The sequence below is a fragment of the Mauremys mutica genome, chromosome 3, assembly GCF_020497125.1.
Source record: "Mauremys mutica isolate MM-2020 ecotype Southern chromosome 3, ASM2049712v1, whole genome shotgun sequence".
NCBI lineage: Eukaryota > Metazoa > Chordata > Testudines > Geoemydidae > Mauremys > Mauremys mutica.
In genome coordinates, this window is record NC_059074.1 from 95,329,331 (window position 1) to 95,349,121 (window position 19,791).

At 41.2% G+C, this 19,791-nt stretch overlaps 1 protein-coding gene across 2 annotated transcripts in view; it reads left to right on the top strand.

Moving 5' to 3' along the window:
* Positions 1–19,791, top strand: part of NKAIN2 (sodium/potassium transporting ATPase interacting 2) — an 819,309-nt gene that overhangs the window by 684,214 nt on the left and 115,304 nt on the right. For both annotated transcript variants that reach the window (XM_045008616.1, XM_045008617.1), the window contains one exon: positions 10,302–10,502. In XM_045008616.1, coding sequence (XP_044864551.1) covers positions 10,302–10,502 — 201 coding nt within the window. The remainder of the gene's footprint in view (positions 1–10,301; positions 10,503–19,791) is intronic.

Below are 19,791 nucleotides of genomic sequence, written 5' to 3' on the forward strand. Positions count from 1 at the left end.
GTTGCGCTGCTGTATTTGACAAAACTTGTATTGAAACATTGCAGGCTTGCACAGATTTCAGCAATTCCGAATTAGAACAATGAAAGCATCTGATTTCCCATGACATGCTGACCAGATTAACTGAAGCTGATACAGGGAGGTAGAAATTATGTCTCCCTGTACCAGCAAACTTTGTTGTTCCCTATGAGGGAGCTGCCCTGAAGTACAACTACTTGCTGCCTTCTCTTGAGGTTTTCTCTAGAATGAGCTGCTCTAACCAGTGCCAGAACTCCATTGTAATAAAAAAGTTGACTCACTATAACCCCTGACCATTTCTGTCCACGTGTTGGCCTTTTACTGTCCCCTAGTGCAAGAGCGGTTGTGACCATTTTCTGACAATGTAATGTACTCCTTTGGTGGACAGTCTACTGCAGGGACCTTTCACTAATGTCATCTTCAGCATAAATTGTAATGCACTGAGGGGTTAATCTAGAGCCCAATGTCTTAAACTAGTCACATAACTGTCAGTGATCAGTATGGTTTAGAGAAAACTAGGATAAACTGAAATGATAATTTCATAGACAGATTCATCTCAAAAACGTCTGAGTTTATAATGCCTCTCTGGAATCTCCAGACTATAGCTTTGTTATGTAATCCTCCCATGTCCACATCAAATATCTTTTGTCATTTCAAGAATGACAACAAAGATACCTTTCCAAATATTCTTTCCCAGTTTCTCTTTCTTGGTGCATAAACAAAATCTAATTTAATTTTCCTTAACAGGTTTTGTAAATATCACCAGGATTTACAAAAGCTTCACAGTAATCGTCAATAAAGCTTGTACAGATGTATTTATGTCTATAAGAGGAAGCAACTGTTGGATGAATTAGGATAATAAAATCTTCCTTGACATACAGGCTGTGAACAATACCATATTGGCATGCCCGGCATGTATCAACATTCCTGTTAAGTTCCACAGCTTCAAGGCTTATCAGGCTACTTCTCAGCATTTCTCTGAATAACATCTGAACCACAGATGTTGAAAAGAACACATACACAAGGAAATACACAAGAGGATAAAAAAATCCCTTGCTGCTTCTGTAGACTTTTTCTCTGTCCACTAAAACTATATTCAAACAGTGTGCATAGTAATGTGTGTAAATAGCGAGAGGAGATTTTCATGAAGAATTCTCAGTGCTCCTGCATAATGGATGTTAGTGATGGATGCGTCCATCCTCAAACTGACTTACACAGTTCTTCAAAGAAATTCCAGAGCTCACTAGTTTTGTCATTAGAACCTTTCACACACACAGTGGTCCTTCGCCACCCACCAACTATGGATACTAGTCTCATCTGCCTGTAGATGGAATGACATACACTTAAGGGCCAGATCCTCAGCTGGCGTAAATTGTCAAAGGCTCATTGGACTTGAAGCCCATGTGCCTATGATAACACTGCTCTACAGGCAAAATGCTTCTGAAATAAATGTAGTCCAACTTTACTAATTCTGGGTCACTGAGAACGAAAATGATGCTTAAAATTGTTGATTGGCTCTAGTTTTTAAGATATGCTATTGGGTCAGTATATACGACCCTTGACTTGGGAACAGCGGAGGATAAGTGAGTTATAAAGGGAAGGGATCTCAATTTAAACCAGAAATGACTAAAATACATCTTTGACTGGATCTATGAATAAATCTATGACTGGGTTTGGACAGTACTTGCTTTTTAGGCAAAACAATGAATGATGCAATCTGAAGCTGATATTGCATCATACATGATATGAATTGCATCATGTTATTCCTAGAAGTCATGGATGATGCAATCATAACGAAGCTTACATCACTCTGCTGAACAAATTGCCCTATATCAGCGCTAGAAATTATACAGTGTCGTGCTCTCTTATTTGTCAGTGTTTGATTTTGCAAAGGGACACATTTCTGTTTAGCCAAAGTGAACAGAGATGCCTCGTACTTGTGTGAACAGTGCAGATAACTTCTGCTATGTTTGTGGTGAAGTGACTTTTGCATCACAAAAGCGCAGTATAACCACTATGGTTAAGAAAGCCTATCACCTTTATTTTGGCTGCAAAATTGGAGATCAGGACAAGAGGTGGGCCCCACACATATGCTGCAACACTTGTGCAACAAATCTTCGCCAGTGGTTGAACAGGAAAAGGAAATCTATGCCTTTTGCAGTGCCAATGATTTGGAGAGAGCCAACAGATCATACCAGCAATTGTTACTTCTGCATGGTGCCTCCAGTTGGGAAAGGTGTGTCAAAGAAGAAAAAGTGGACTGTGCATTATCCAAACATTCCATCAGCTATACGCCCAGTACCCCACGGAGAAGGACTGCCGGTTCCTGATGCACCAGAATCATTCTCACTTGAGTCAGACGAGGAAGAGGAAGAGGATGAAACTTCTGGTCCTGAACCATCAATGTCACAGGACCCACATTTTCTCCCATCCTCCTCCTCTGAACCACACCTCATAACACAAGGTGAACTGAATGACCTTGTCAGGGATTTGGAACTACCCAAGAGTAAGGCAGAGCTGTTGGGCTCCAGACTACAGCAGTGGAATCTCCTGGCAGGTGATGTTAGGGTTTCCATGTTCCGTGACCGTCAAAAGGATCTTGTCTCATTCTTCTTCATGGAAGGTGATCTTGTAGCCTGCAACAACATTGATGGTATGATGGCAGCCCTCAACATCGTTCACGATCCAGATGAGTGGAGACTGTTCATTGATTCATCAAAGACGAGTCTTAAAGCTGTTCTACTGCATAATGGCAATGTTTTGCCATCAATTCCAGTTGGTCATGCAGTCCATATGAAGGAAACCTATGACAACATGAAACAACTTTTGAGGTGCATAAACTATGACCAACATCAGTGGCAGCTTTGTGGTGATTTGAAGGTTGTTGCTCTCTTGCTTGGTCTGCAGACTGGATACACAAAGTACTGCTGTTTTCTCTGCGAATGGGATAGTCGTGCAAGAGATTCCCACTACATCAAGAAAGATTGGCCACTCCAACAGTCATTGGAGCCTGGGAGGAAAAGTGTTCAGCATCCACCACTTGTTGAATCAAGGAAGATTTTGTTACCACCCTTACACATCAAGCTGGGTCTGATGAAGAACTTTGTCAAGGCCATTGACAAAACACAAGCAGCTTTCAAGTACCTCTGTGGAAAATTTCCAAGGTTAAGTGAAGCTAAGATAAAGGAAGGTGTCTTTGTTGGTCCTCAGATTCGTGAACTTCTTTGAGATGATGCAATTGACCATGCACTGTGTGGCAAGGAAAAGACGGCATGGAAAGCCTTCCAGTTAGTGGCAATAAATTTTCTTGGAAACAACAAGGCAGACAACTACAGGTTGTTGGTGGAAAACCTCCTCAAGGCATACAAAAGCCTTGGTTGCAACATGTCACTAAAGATACATTTTTTGCACTCTCATCTAGATTTTTTTCCACCGAACTGTGGAGCAGTGAGCGACGAGCACGGCGAGCGATTTCACCAGGGCATTGCAACAATGGAGAAATGCTATCAGGGCAAATGGAGCCCATCAATGCTTGCAGACTATTGCTGGACAGTGACAAGAGATGCTCCATTTAATGAATACAAGAGACAAGCCAAGAAGCGCCAAGTAGACACTGAATAGGACTAAACTATGTACATAATAGTTTTTTGCCTTTTCTTTCATAATAAATTTTATTTATATAACCCTTTAGCTGATTTTTAAAGTGTTACATAAACAGGACAGGTGAAATATTATCATGTAAAGCAACCATAAACACATGAAAAGACCTATGTTTACAATTTATGATTAAAACTCTACTATCTACACAATATACATAGACATAAAATGTAAAAACTTAAATAACTTAGAAACAGTAGCCAATCAGTTGTTTTAATTGTCATATTTGAATTCAGCACATCAAAATACATAATAAATAGCACATTTTATCTCTGAAGCAGACGACTTCTCAAAAATTGTAGACCAGTGTAATTTACATCAGCTGCAGATTTGCCCCTTAGTCTTACTTTGTACACTGGTTTACTAACTAGTTCACTTTGTATTATGGGAGACATAATGGATTCTGGGGCTGATTCTGAGCCCACTTGTGCCAGTTTTATATGGTAATTCCCTTGAATTCAATCGAGTTACTCCTGTAACTCCTCTTACAACAGTTAGAGATCAAAATCAGGCCTATTGTATACAGATTTGTGTTGGGACATGTGGATGTATTTTCTGGACCCTGGATCCCATTTGGCTTATCACCTCTTTTTGCTTCTTAAAATAAATGTATCTTAGTTGTTGACTCAGTTTTGCAGTTTTAAAATCTTATTAATATTCAGCACTTTTAGCACCTTCCACTCAAAGTTGGGGTTCTGTTTTGGTTTTGTGAAACAAATTATAATTACTGAAGCCTTCCAACACTTCTCTCTGGTAGGTATCACCCCCATTTTATAGAAGAGGAAAACATATTTGTCATATTTGAATTCAGCACATCAAAATACATAATAAATAGCACATTTTATCTCTGAAGCAGACGACTTCTCAAAAATTGTAGACCAGTGTAATTTACATCAGCTGCAGATTTGCCCCTTAGTCTTACTTTGTACACTGGTTTACTAACTAGTTCACTTTGTATTATGGGAGACATAATGGATTCTGGGGCTGATTCTGAGCCCACTTGTGCCAGTTTTATATGGTAATTCCCTTGAATTCAATCGAGTTACTCCTGTAACTCCTCTTACAACAGTTAGAGATCAAAATCAGGCCTATTGTATACAGATTTGTGTTGGGACATGTGGATGTATTTTCTGAACCCCGGATCCCATTTGGCTTATCACCTCTTTTTGCTTCTTAAAAATAAATGTATCTTAGTTGTTGACTCAGTTTTGCAGTTTTAAAATCTTATTAATATTCAGCACTTTTAGCACCTTCCACTCAAAGTTGGGGTTCTGTTTTGGTTTTGTGAAACTAATTATAATTACTGAAGCCTTCCAACACTTCTCTCTGGTAGGTATCACCCCCATTTTATAGAAGAGGAAAACATATTTGTCATATTTGAATTCAGCACATCAAAATACATAATAAATAGCACATTTTATCTCTGAAGCAGACGACTTCTCAAAAATTGTAGACCAGTGTAATTTACATCAGCTGCAGATTTGCCCCTTAGTCTTACTTTGTACACTGGTTTACTAACTAGTTCACTTTGTATTATGGGAGACATAATGGATTCTGGGGCTGATTCTGAGCCCACTTGTGCCAGTTTTATATGGTAATTCCCTTGAATTCAATCGAGTTACTCCTGTAACTCCTCTTACAACAGTTAGAGATCAAAATCAGGCCTATTGTATACAGATTTGTGTTGGGACATGTGGATGTATTTTCTGAACCCCGGATCCCATTTGGCTTATCACCTCTTTTTGCTTCTTAAAATAAATGTATCTTAGTTGTTGACTCAGTTTTGCAGTTTTAAAATCTTATTAATATTCAGCACTTTTAGCACCTTCCACTCAAAGTTGGGGTTCTGTTTTGGTTTTGTGAAACAAATTATAATTACTGAAGCCTTCCAACACTTCTCTCTGGTAGGTATCACCCCCATTTTATAGAAGAGGAAAACAAACAATGCAGAAGTTCAGTGTTTTGCTCAGGGTCCCAAAGCAAGTCTTTGGCAGAGCAGGAGTTACAGAGAAGGTAAACCCAGTTCTGCTCACACCCACTGTGGTGTTCTGCACTTGCTCAAGCTTTCTTATTTATTTTTTTACTGATGGCCCCAAAAAGTCTATCCTTGTCTGAAGCAATTTTATTTCATACTAATCACAGCTTTCAGATAAAATGCCAAAAACTATTATTTTGAAAAAAAAAGGTTAAATGTAATAGAGAATCATTCCTGTGAAACTTTAGGGGATAGGTTTAGCAATGGAAGAAAGTTGGAATGTGCAATGTTTTATTTGCATATGAAATTATGCAAATTTTAATGTGTAATTATATTATCTATGCCATTTGGAATTTTACTTGCACTTCTCATTTATAAGTCTGCGGATCAATGCAGCCAGGTGTAAGTGAACATAATTCCATTGAAGTCAATGGAGTTGTGTCCACTTACACAAGGGTTGAATTTTGCCCCTCTATGACCAGCCCCTCTTACTCTTTTTTTTAAACTTCCAGCTTTACACACAGTAAAAAATTATTCCATATCTGTTTCTTGATTTTTTGTATTATTTTTCAGAGTTCATTTTGCACTTCTCATTTTTATTTTCTTAAAAATTTTGGTTGATCAAGATACTTCTGAGTTCACTGTGAGCTATAAAATAGAACAAAACAATTAATCCTATTCATTCTTACTGCTGCTCTGATAAGAGAGTAGAAAGGTTAAAAATTTCCCATGGTAGCTACAGTGACTTAAAGAGGAAAAACTCTTCTGACAAAATGTGATGAAATTTGATTCCACTCATACCGGTATAAATCCATTAACTTTACTTCAGCAGAGATATTGGTGGGGTGAGATCTTCACCCTTGTTCCAGACTCTTTATGCCAGGTAGGGGGGACTTCCAATTTTCTTGTGAGGAAAAGGCAATCAAAAAACTGTTACTCAGGCAGATGTTCTGCGCACATAAAGACGATTCATCATGCCAGATGTTGTTTTACAACACTTGGGACAGCTGAGGTATTGAGAAAAATTGGTTTCCTTTTGGAGTAATTTTAATATAAAGTGTTAGGATTCTCTACTTCATTATACACCTCTACCTCGATATAACGCTGTCCTCGGGAGCCAAAAAATCTTACCGTATTATAGGTGAAACTGCGTTATATCTAACTTGATTTCATCCACCGGAGCACGTAGCCTCCCTCCCACCCCCCCGGAGTGCTGCTTTACCGCATTATATCCGAATTCATGTTATATCAGGTGGCATTATAACGGGGTAGAGGTGTATTACTTTTGCCTCTGTTGTTTCTATATTCAAATATTCCCCCCACACTAGATTTTATTTAATACTTTTATACACTAGATTTACTACTTTGATACACTAGATTTACACTAAAATACACTAGATTTTCAACTCTATGGGTTATGGGTGGAAACATGTGGGTATGTCTACACTGTAGCTGGGAAGGCGCTTCCTGGTGTCGGTAGACAGATGCACACTAACTGTGCTCCCGTTAGCATACTAAAAATAGCAGGGTAGCCAGAGTAGTGTGGTTGGTAGTTTGGGCTAGCCTCCTAAATATAAACCTGCCCAGACTCCCTGGGTACATACTCGGGCAATGAGCCTGAGCTGCTGTCCATGCTATCCCAGCTACACTAGTGCACTATTTTTAGTGCACTAGTTCAAGCAGAGCTGGTGCATCTATCTACCAGTGCTGTGAAACATGCTCCCAGGTGCGATATAGATGTACAGTATATAAAACCAGAATCTTTGTCTTGTACATCTTTATTTCCAGTTCATCATCCTCATTATACATGCTTAACATATGTGCAAAATAAGGGTAGCTTTCGTTTCTGTGAGTGTTCTTAGTGTTACGAAGTTAGTCTTAAAATGTCTGCCAGATTGAACTACAGTATTCAGTTCATTGGACCTGAATATATCTAGGCTTGGCAGCTTTGACTATTTGCCCAAATGTTCACATGGGGCCTGATTATCCAAACACTTGCCACTAGGCATCGAAGTTACTGTTTCGAGTAGCCCCATTCACATTAATAGCACTAGCCATATCTGCAAGGCCTTTATGGGATTTCATGGTATTTATTGATTGCAAAAATATTTACAGCTGGCCCTGCTATCTGGTAGTCGGGTGGATACATGCAGATTAATAATTGATTTTAAGACATATTCAGCAGCAACATCACTGTGTCTTAGGGCAGGACTGCAATTTTTAAAAATATATTCAGCAGCACGATGGTGGCAAATGCAAACCCAGATTAATCTATCAATCATGAAATTATGCAAAAATTCTCTGGATTGAATTTCCTTTGGTTAAGTTAATACAAACAAGGAGCTTATAACTTAAATGTAATTGGAAAATGAGTATTTTTGAGGGAAGGGGAAAATATACACAGTATCTGCAGAATGGGGTGATTATATTCTATTCACGGTGGTAAACCTGGTTAAATAGTTACTTTGAAATCTTTGAGGGTCTTAAATTTAATGTTATCAACAGGCTGAAAAAAATGTAAATTACTCTGGATGACTTGTAGGAGAGGTTGGTTCTGAAAAGATGTTTCTAACGGCAGTTTTTCTTTGCATGACTGAGCACATGTGCAGATTGACACTTTACACAAAGGTTACATTTATAAAGGTTACTAAATGGTTAATCAATTGTTATAAAGTCCAGCAGCCAGTAGGTTGCTTATAATAATCTATAACACCTTTGACTGATGTCCTTACCAATACGATTCCTGGCTGTGATATGTTTATTACATCTAATAATCATTTATTGACCCATTATAAACTATTTATAAACGTAGCCTTAAAGTGTGACTGACTAAATATTCCTTTACACCATCTGGAGTGTACCAGCTGTGAGGAACTCACAGGATGCCTTCCTGCCTGCCTTTCTGACTCTAGCTATGTCCCATTGCCTTTGGACACGGCAATGGATAATAGCCGTTTCCTTGAAAATTGATACAAAATTAGAGGGCTGAGACTATAAATCACAAAAGAATTCAGAAGTGGAATCCATTGCTACGTATAACAGGCAAATCCTGTCTTCCCCTTCTTCCATGACTGCAGAGGGTCCCCGATGCAGTGCAACTGGTGTGGTTCTGCTTCACGGGTGGGTAGGAAAGGATATAGGGAGAACTTGCAGTGGGACTGCACTCCCTCAGTTCCATGAAGACCAGCTCCTGGGATCTACCTTGTAGGTCTTGGAGGATCAGGACAGGGACGGACTGGAAGGAGCTGGGATGGGGTTGTGGATCTGCCATTGTGCATGTCCATCAGCCATTGTGGCTTCCATTTCAGCATAGGAACAGTAGTGTTAGGAGAAACTATATCCTCAGGGCTACAGTAACAGCCTGGAGCAAAGCTTGTGTTGGAAGATGACTTTTCTCCATTTCCCATATGACCAACACCCTCATGCTAACTCCCAATTACTTGAGTGTGCTACAGGGGACAAGCTTTCTCCAATTTTCAGGAGTAAATGAAGTTCTTTTACTGCTCTTGCCTTCTTTATGCCTACTGTGAGATGTCTAGATGAAGCACTTGGGGTGATATTAGCACTGACATACCCAGGAACACCTCAATGCCAGCTGCAAGGGAGGTTACAAAAATATCCTGATCCTGGCATGTACATTCTGCTTCACCAAATAGAGTCATGTGAGATCTCTAATAGACACTTATGTCACACTGATTCTAATAATAGCTGCAAAATGTACATATGAATGATGTTTAAGGAGTCGTGTGTATGTACTGAAAATATGTTTTTAAGTCTGTCACCAACCAAAGATAAAAACAGGTTTCTTCCATACAGTAGGTAAGCTGTTTCTTTCTCTATCAAAATATAAATTAAGCATTGTAAGCCAACGCAGTGGAAGCCCCTGTTACATAGAGATTCAACTGGAAAGTAGCACACAGGGAAAAACAAGCCATGGGGTTTAGTTGGCTGTGTGCAAAGACTGAATTTGCGGGGGGGCATATGTGGGAAGTAGAGAGGGCACTCCCTTGTCCTGCACCTAGGAACTAATCTGGCAATACCATTACATTCATGAAAACAGGATCACAACCAGCCCTCGTTGAAACACTGCAGAAGACATTTGGAGTGCAATAATCATCTTTACCTAGAACATTAACATGTTACACTTTCTAAAGACTAAGCTTATTATACTTTAGTTTTATATGTAGCTTTTTGTTTGTTTTATCCTTACGCATTACCTCTGAAATTTTGATCTCTGATAATAAACTTATGATTGCTTTTACTAGAAATATATCTCAGTGCTGCGGTATTAAGTGCTGAGTCTGAGCTGAACCGAATAAGCTGGTGTGTATACTGTCCCCTTGGGGGCAACAGAACTGATATTTCTGTGAGTGTTCAGTGAAGAAAGGGCTGGACACTACAGGGGAATGCTTACAAGGGAATACTCCCTCAGGGACTGGGGTACACCTATTGTTCACCCGCAAGGGTAAGCAAGGACTAGCATAGCCCAGAGAAGACTGCTTGGGAGGCTAACAGAGCTGACACCCAGTTAAGTGCAAGCAAATCTGCTTCTTGCTCGGGCCAGGAAAGTAATAAGGTGACTCAAAATCCTGGGTACCCCAAGACCCATCAAAGTACCATTCCAGAATGATAGCCTTCACTTTTTCTTTTGCAGGAAACGGATCTTATTCTGACCTTTAATATCTCAATGCACCGTTCTTGGTGGATGGAGAATGGCCCAGGCTGTACAGTGACATCTGTGACTCCAGCCCCAGAATGGGCACCAGAGGATCATCGTTACATCACTGTCTCAGGGTGTTTGCTTGAATACCAGTATATAGAAGTGGCTCACAGCTCCCTTCAGATCTTCCTTGCAGTAAGTGTTCACAATCAACCTCTCTTCCAGCACTTTTTCTAGAATTTATCTTACAGTGAAGGCTGACCTGCCTCACCAGTCCAAAACTGGGACTTCTTATGGTCCATCTAACACTCAGAAACAAAATTATTTTTAGCTACCTATATTTTTGTAAACTCATCCTCCAAAATGGCTGTTCTTGATGAAATTTTTGGGTGAAAAATAAGCTTGAAGTAGAGAGCAAGCATGGAAAATTTCTGCCAAGACATAAAGGCTGTGAAATTCTCACTCTATTGACATCAATAAGCAAAATTCCCATGAATAGCTCAGTGGTTTGATCATTGGCTTGCTAAGCCCAGGGTTGTGAGTTCAATTCTTCAGGGGGCCATTTAGGGAACTGGGGTTAAAAAAAAGTCTGCTTGGGGATTTGTCCTGCTTTGAGTAGGAGGTGGGACTAAATGATTTCCTGAGGCCCTTTCCAATGCTGATATTCATCAGGGCCAGGTTTTCACCTTTAAAGTGTGACAAAGTTATAAGCAACTGAAAATGGGTTTATAATGTAAAGTGTTCAACAGCAGTATAGATGCTGCTGCTAGCTCTGCCTATAATAATAGATTGTTTCTATTGCAGCAGTATTTAGAGACTATGATTGAGTCCCCATTGAGTTTAGCATGTACAAATGGGTAAAACAAAGACAGTACCTGCTCAAGCAAGGTCACAGTCTTGGATTATGACAAGATGCAACTTGTGGATTAACAGACAAATAGGCTTGAGGTGGAGGGGACAAAGTAATAATAAAGACAGGTGTATTTGCATAAATATATAATCAGAGGATAGTGTTCAGGCCTAGCGTCGGTAGCTCAGGCTCATCTCAACTCAATTTTGTGGATAATGAGTGATGAGCAAAAGAACAAAGAAAAAATATAGTTCAGTGTAGGTTCTGTTCCCATTCAGAAAAACATGGTGTGTTGTACGTCAGATCTTTTAGGGGTGGCAATGTCTGAACACAGCTGTATGTCTAGATAAAGCCTCCCTTTTCATGCCACAGAAAAAGTACAGAATGACAATGTGTTGAAATCTCAGCATACTTTAGCCATGCTTAGGCCTTTTATTACTGCTTATGTTACCAGAGCTGTAGTTATTATAGGTAACCATTCACAAAGCAAAAATTGGGGTCAGTTTTCCAAACCATCATCCTGGGTTGCATAATACATAGTTTAAATGTTTTCTTATAAATAATAACCACTGTTCTGCATGTAAATATGGTTTCAGTAATAGAACCACTGGGTGAATGCAACACAAAGTTAGACAAGCAGAGTTTTCTTCTCTTTTCAACAAACTAATCTCTAAGTCTCTGCCGAGATTTATCCCTGGTTACTGGAAAGAATTTAATCTTTCCTTCCAATTCTCTTTTATGGACACTTAAGTGGATCTTGGACTTTAACTGTAAAATCATAAATTGCAACCTATAAATTGTTTCCTTGTTTAAATTTCTTTTTGTTTTTTTCCCCCTGTGTTCCTGGCCAGTATCAAGTTAATGTTGATCTTAGCTTTTTCAGGGACAGTAGCATCACTGGTTGCTCTTGAAGGGGTTCCTGGCAGATAAATGTCTCAAAAAGGAGTAAGGAAATAATTCTGATTGGAGCCAGGGGGGAAAGTAACTTGAAGGATTTACTGGTATGCCAGAGTCCTGAGCAGGGGCGTGGCCTCAACCGGAAGAGGTGGGGCCTTTCATGATTTAAAGGCCCTGGGGCTCCGGCTGTGTCTGGGAGACCCAGGGCCTTTAAATCACCCCAGAGCAGCGGCACCATGGCTCGGGCAGTGATTTAAAGGGCCCAGGGCTCCCTGCAGTTTCAGGAGCATCAGGCCCTTTAAATTCCCGCCCGAGCCTGTCTGCAGGAGCCCCAGGGCTCCGGCAGCGATTTAAAGGGCCAGAAGCTCCAGCCACTGCGGGGAGCCCTGGGCCCTTTAAAGCGCCGCCAGAGCTCCAGCAGCGGGGCTTGGGTGGTGCTTTAAAGGGCCCGGGGCTCCCCGCAGGGGCCGGAGCCCTGGGCCCTTTAAATCACAGCTGGAGAAGCCGGTCCAGTCCGGCACGGCATACCGGAACATACCGGCTTACTTTCACCTCTTATTGGAGCTGACTTTTATGATTCTTTGAAAGTGACCTAACATATTCAGCGACGAAGAGTCCTGTGGCACCTTATAGACTAACAGAAGTATTGGAGCATAAGCTTTCGTGGGTGACATCTGTCGAAGTGGGTATTCACCCACGAAAGCTCATGCTCCAATACTTCTGTTAATCTATAAGGTGCCACAGGACTCTTTGTCGCTTTTTACAGATCCAGACTAACACGGCTACCCCTCTGATACATAACATATTCAGTGCATTTTCTATGACTTTTTACTAGGCTTGCAAAGTGTGCAGCTAAAGAAAGTTGTGCAGTTCATATGTGTACGACTTAGTGAAAAGAGTACTTAAGATACATTATGCATAGGTGGAAGTGAGAGCATTTGACCCATCCTTTTACACATTAAATAGAGAGGTTTAGAGGGAACTGTTGTATTTTCACAAAAGGAAGCTCTGCTGATGCACTACAAGAACTCCATAGCACTTAAGGTTCCCAGGGGAAGAGATCTCTCCTGAGAACTTACTAAACTGTGTTGGACAAAGTGTTTTGGTGGCCTTTAGCCAAATAGTGCCAGATTATGGAATTTATATGTGCTATTACAAATATTAGGCGAGTCATCTGTAATTATACATTCTGAAGAGTGTTGTTTATAGATCATTTTTTCCTTTTCAGATCTAAAATACCTTGAGAACATTAAAGAGTCTGACCTACACTCTTAAAAGTCAAGAGATTCACCCCTGTGCAGAGGACCAGCCCCAGGCCTGGGCACTACTTATATCCCACATACCTTCAAAATAGGTCATAAGAATAGCACTGGGGGACATAAGTGATGCCCAGATCTTGTGCTGGCTTCCACAGAGGATAGGATTTCATTCAGTACAAATAAACATCAAGGCCTATTTCCTAACATACAGCTGGTAACTTTGAAGAAGCAACAGAACTATTCTGATTAATGTTGTCTGCAATATTCTGAGCTACTGAAAGCAAGTAGCCTTGTAAAAACCTCCAAATTAGGAACAGTTGTCAGAGAGGTACCAAATGCAAGGATATGCCTTCATAGAACAAGGGCTATCCACATTTTTGTATTGGGTGCTTATCTACCATGGTGTTAGAAATGCCTAAGATAGTCACTTTGTGCCCATTTGTAGTTGCCTGATAGCCATGTTGATTTTTTTATTACTTTTTTTGCTCAGCTGTTGATTGATTTTATGTTGACAGATGTTGCTCTTGAAAGGAGCGCTTGTGATTTCACCCGGATATTGTGGAAGTCTCATGTGAACTTGCTATGCTTGGCTTGCCTCTCTGAAACTGTGCAGTCTCAAAGATCCCAATGCCACACCTATTGTGCTTGTCAGCTTTTCTTCAGTGCTTCATTGAAAATAAAAGAAATCAGGAGCTAAGCCTCAATTGTCAGCTGTGTTTCTGGTTTGGTTCTTTTCAAGCCAAGCTTGGCCTAAATTTTATCACTTTCTTTCTGTGCTGTTCATCATCTCACCTCTCCTCCTCCCCCACACGCTCACTCCCACTCCCAACCCCACACCCAGTCGTGAAAAGAAAGAAAGGAATCTATTTCATTTTTAGTTCTGCAGCCTGCAGCGCCGCAAAATAAACATTTTTCAGGCACCACCTGCAGCATACAGCTGTACTTAGCAGAGCAGAACTGCTAAGGATGTGATTTGTTCTGTTTAGTATGAAGCCCTGAGCTTTGGGAAAAGATGTGAGGGAGAAATTTCTACAAAACCATCCCACACGTTCCCAGTTAATACTGCAGTAGAAACTGCTAACTTGGAACCTTAGCTTCATTATGTCTCACAAAGCAACAGAGTTTTTATTGGAGTAGAGTGTCCACTTACTGATATCAGTGAGGTATTTTGGTATGTTACTCGGCTTTTACTCACTACTTGCTCAGACAAATTCTATTTACAAGTGTGAGATGGGGCGAGCCTTCGTGCCTGGCAGTTGCGGTCCATGGTGGCAGCCCCATCTAGTGGTTATGGGGCTAGGGAACCCAGACCTTCCCACTCCACTGGGTTCTGACCCAGAGGCCCTCTGGAGCACTGTAACGCAGGAGTCCACTACCTGAGATCCAGCTAATGTTCTCCCCTGGGCCTCTTCATACTGCTCTGCCCCTTGCTTTGGTTATGTCATGGTGATGGTGGTTCCTGGCTACCTGATCCATGGATTTCAGCAAGGTAGGGAGCCTTGACTCTCCCTACCTAGGAGTGCCTTCTTGGCCTAATGCCTCTGTAGCAGTGAGTGCTGTCGGGGCGGGGCTCCCCCAGTGTTTTCCTACATTCTTAACTCTCCAGTATATGGTTTATCCACCCCATCACAACAAGCTATGCCAATTTCCACCACTTGAGAGTCTGGCCCAACTGCTAAGTAGAACACTAAGTAAAAACAGAGTAAAATACAGAAAGATTCAGCCTGATATTTTTAAAATACCTTCTACTTGTGAAATATTTACTTTTTATATGGTTCCATTGACTTTCTCTGAAATGCAAGTACTCTGGTAGAGATTTTTGTATTATTTCTCTCTTTCTTTTGTTCTTCCTCAATTCCATTATCTGTCTGCTTCTACAGATATGAGCAACTTCCTGGAGAATTCTGCTTGTAGAGCTTTCAGCCGCCTCCCACTTACCAAATGGTCCTTAGCATCTCTTTGGTTTGGTTCCTATTTGTCTATTCATCTGTGTTGGTTTCATGGTCAGCAAACATGTAGTGGGATGATCAATGATTCAGTCTTTCTCTGGCTCCTCTGTATGACCAGACTGAGCCATTGTGGTGATGGAGTAGCTTAGACACTCAGCGTGCTCCATACTTTAAATAAAATATCCTCATTCACTTAATGGCTATTGATTTTGGCCCTGTACATCAAAGTCATCATTTCATGTTCAGACATCCTGAGTTATCGGGCATGAATATAATTAAATTACAAACTAATCTCTGGAGATGGTTGTCCCAGGTAAAGGATGAGGTCATTGGTGGAAATACAGTGTGAGGATGTCTGGTTTACTACTGGTCTGTGGATTAGATCACTGCTGTGGATATTATCCACGGACGAGATACTGGGTGAAATCTTAGCCCCATTGACTTCAATGGGAGTTATGCCATTGACTTCAGTGGAGCCAGGGTTTCACCCACTGCATGGGCAGTGGCTGCGCTTACTTTCCCACTTTGGGCAACAGCATAACCTGTGGCAAGGTGTTTTCTTCACCTCAGCATTTCTCCCTCGGGCAGTGGGGGGCCTGTAGTAAATCAGTCTGACTCTGGAGGGTTTTTCTCTTATCTCTGGTTTTATTTTTTCTTACTTATATGGTGGGCCCCAGGCAGGGGCGGCTCTATAAATTACGGCGCCCCAAGCAGGGCGGCGCACGGTCCCGCGGCCAGGGCAGAAGTGTTTGCGGCGGGTGCGCTGGTTCGCGGCTCCGGTGGAGCATCCGCAGGCATGCCTGCGGGAGCTCCGTCCGAGCTGCGGGACCAGCGCGCCCGCCGAAGTCATGCCTGCGGGAGCTCAAGCGGAGCCGCGGGAAGAGGGGACCCTCCGCAGTCATGCCTGCGGCAGGTCCGCTCGTCCCGGGCTCCGGTGGACCTCCCGCAGGCATGACTGCGGAAGGTCCGCCGGAGCCAAATGCCGCCCTGCCTCGACAATGCCGCCCCACGCGCCTGCTTGGCGCGCTGGGGTCTGGAGCCTGCCCTGGCCCCAGGGTGGGTCCAAGAGTTCTCTTAAGCAAAACAAACAAAAAACCCAAACCCACACGCACAATGAAAACAGAAATACTTTCCCCTGATCCTCTCTGGGGCGTTACCTTGCTATGCTGGCTTCTAGTTGCCAGTAATTCCCCAAGCAGGTGTTAACTTAGTTTCTTTCCATATAGTGAGGGAAGACAGACTTCCACCCGGAGAAGCCTTTCCTTCCGGCTGCCACTACCCCTGCTGCAGCTTGTCTCTCTTCGCTCTCTTTCTCACTCTCACCAGAAGAGGGTTTTTTTAAAGGTCACTGGCAGCACTTAAATGGCCTCAGGTGTTTCCAGTTAACCTGAGGTAACCGTTTTTTCAGCTCATAGCGAACAGGGCCTTCACCATTCTAGGGCTGATACGTCTGCCTCCTCCAGTCTCTCAGATCTGCCAGGATTGACTTTGTCATAGATCGAATCCTGACCTGGAAGGTTCACATTCTGAAACGAATTCAGTCTTCATTCCATTTGAAGTCTTGAGCCTCTCTGCTAATACTAACAAGAGTGACCACATGGATGATGATTCTTAGGTTGTGGACAGCTGTCCACTCTAATTGAACTAATACCACCGTCTAATTTACTTATTTTAAGAGGAGATCAAAGGTTATATATACAGCATCACTCATTAGCTGAGCTATCTCCTCTCTTTCCTATAAAGTCAGTGACTGCAAAGCATGAGTTTCTGACTATCTCCAAGAAACATGTGGAACAATAAAGTCCAATCAGAATTTGAAATATAAGTTTAAAGATGTGTGAGTATTTCACCTACTGTGAGAGTCTGGGCCCTGTTGGATAGTGCCCTCTTCCGGCTGGCCTCCAGCTTGCTCTAGCTGAGCCAGCACCCTCCCTGCGGGAATTCTGCCTGGAACCTTCTTACCTAGTTCAGGAAAGGTAGTTTCCAGCAGGGTCAGTTGCTGTGGTTTCTTTGTTTATTTCAAGACTCCTGAACAAACAAGAGCAAAACTTACCCAAGTCTGTCACTCAGCTACCCACCCACCCCAGAAGTTCCTCAACCCAAAATTTGTGGCTCCTACCTCAGAGCCTTTTGATAATAGGACTTCCCACAGTCTCCCTTCTGTCCATTTTTTGTTTCTGGAAGCAGTTCCTCCCAGCAATCGCTTCAGCCTCTGGCAGGTATTGCAGCTCCTCCTCTCCTTTTCCTGCTCCTCCTTTTATGCAGATCAGCCAGTTAAATTACAAGTCTTTTCCCAATGGGGGAGGCTAATCAGCCAGCTGCTTGCCTCTGACCTCAGTCAAACAGCATCTGTTATACCTGCACACCTTCATACAAATATCAGATCTCTTGCATTAAATATAACTTGTCCAGAAATTGGGGCAAATTCAGATCTAGAGAAGACTAGCACTCCCACTTTTGACTTCATTGGGAATTGCATGCATTTAGGCCCTGATCCAGCAAAGCAGGTAAGCATGTGCTTAAGTCCCACTGAGGTTAATAGAATTCAGTCATGTGCTTAAAGTTAAGCATGTGCATAATTGTTTTGCTAAACCAGAGCCTTAAAGCACATCTGAATTTGGACCTCATTGTTTAAAGAGGAAGGATGTTTTTGTAGTTAAGGCACTGGATGGAGATTCTGCCTCAAGATTTGCTGAAGCAGACTTTTTGCATGTCCTTGGGTAAGGCACTTCATCTCTCTGTGCCTCGGTTCCCCATCTGTAAAGGAAGGAAAATATTTTCTGTGTGTCTCTTATCTGTTTTGTAAGTAGACTGGAAGATTTTCAGAGTGTCTCTGACAATCTCTGTGTTTTTACAGCATCTAGCACAGGGGGACCTTTAAGTAACACGAATAGTAACAATAATTACATTTCACATAGCAGTGGACTCCAGACTCACTATGTACAACTTCTGTCAGTCTATATTTTACTGTCTGATTAGCCATTACCTGCCTTCGTTCCCAAAAGGCTGTTCCTTCAAAAGTACACAATTAAAATCCATGTGTAGATCAAAACTTTGAAAATATGCAAAATAAAGATCAGTCATGCAAATAAGTGTGAAAGAATTACATAGCTATTTGCCAACACAGGATTTGGACTATTTATTATGCTTGTCATTTACTTCTGCACTTTCACACTCACAAGTCTATTGATTTTAGTGGAACTAAGTGCCTGAGTTATGGGAATATGATTAATGTGAAGGCATCACCTTAGGCAATTTGGTTTTTACTTATACAGGTGCCCTGGAAAAGATGAACTGTGTAACATGTACCACTAAATATGATTCAGTAATATTACTCCAGTAGAACAAGTGAGTAGGCATTTCTTTATATACTGTAAATACATTATTGCTGGTAACTCAACGGTCAAATAAATAAAACCATAAGAAAATTAGTGTGTGTAAATATTGAACAATACCATAATAATCTTGTTAATAGTATATTATATGTTGTATATTGTTTGCAAATTTTTTATTCCTTCCTGTATTAATACGAGAAAACATGCATTACAAGAACTACCATTAGACCATAATTAAAAATTATTTCATGGTTTAGAAAACTATAATCAATACTTACTAATCCAGGTTGCTTACAGTAAATACCTACCACTCAGAGTGTGCTTAAAAATAGCTGTGTGACTCTGGTGGCTTGGGCCAGTCACCTGAATACAATCCTGCTTAACCCTCTGGCTACATACTCAGGTGACCATCATAGCCATACTGTGATTTTTAGTACACTGAGCAGAGCTACTGCCTCTATGTCTGCCCAGGCTAGGAATCATACTTTCCAGCTGCTGTGTAGAAATATCCTTAGTCTCTATGTGCCTCAGTTCCCCATATGTGAAATGGGGATAATAGCTCTTCCCTACCTCATAGGGCTGTTGAGAGGATGAATGCATTAAAGATTGTGAGGCAGTTAGATACGGTGTTGATGGGGGCCATATAGTTTGCTAAAATATAGAAAGAGGGGATTTTCAACATGCCCCCCTCAATGATTAGCAATCAAAACATCTTGCTGATGACATCAGATAAGAAATGTGAATAATCTGATGCCATGTTCTGGAGTTATTAATCTATTTTGGTGCATTGTGGCATTTACTCTCAGGGGATGACGGCCACGCTGATTTAATAACCAACCTGGTTTAGAGGAAGTGGAAAACAGCTATAAAAAATAAAAATATAAAAAATCATATAACAAATGAAAGAAAGGGGAAGTTGATAGTAATAAATATAAATCAGAAGCTAGATATTGTAGAAAATGGATAAGAGAAGCAAAAGAACATATGGTTCAATCTCTGGCCAGCAGAGTTATGGACCATAAGAAGGACTTTTTAAAGTATATTTGGATCAAAAAGAATCCTAACAATGGTATTGGTCTGTTACTAGATGGAAATGGTAGAATTATCAATAATCCTAAAGAAAAGGCACAAGTGTTCAATAAATATTTCTTTTCTGTATTTGTGTGGGAAACAGATGATATAGTCCTGTCATAC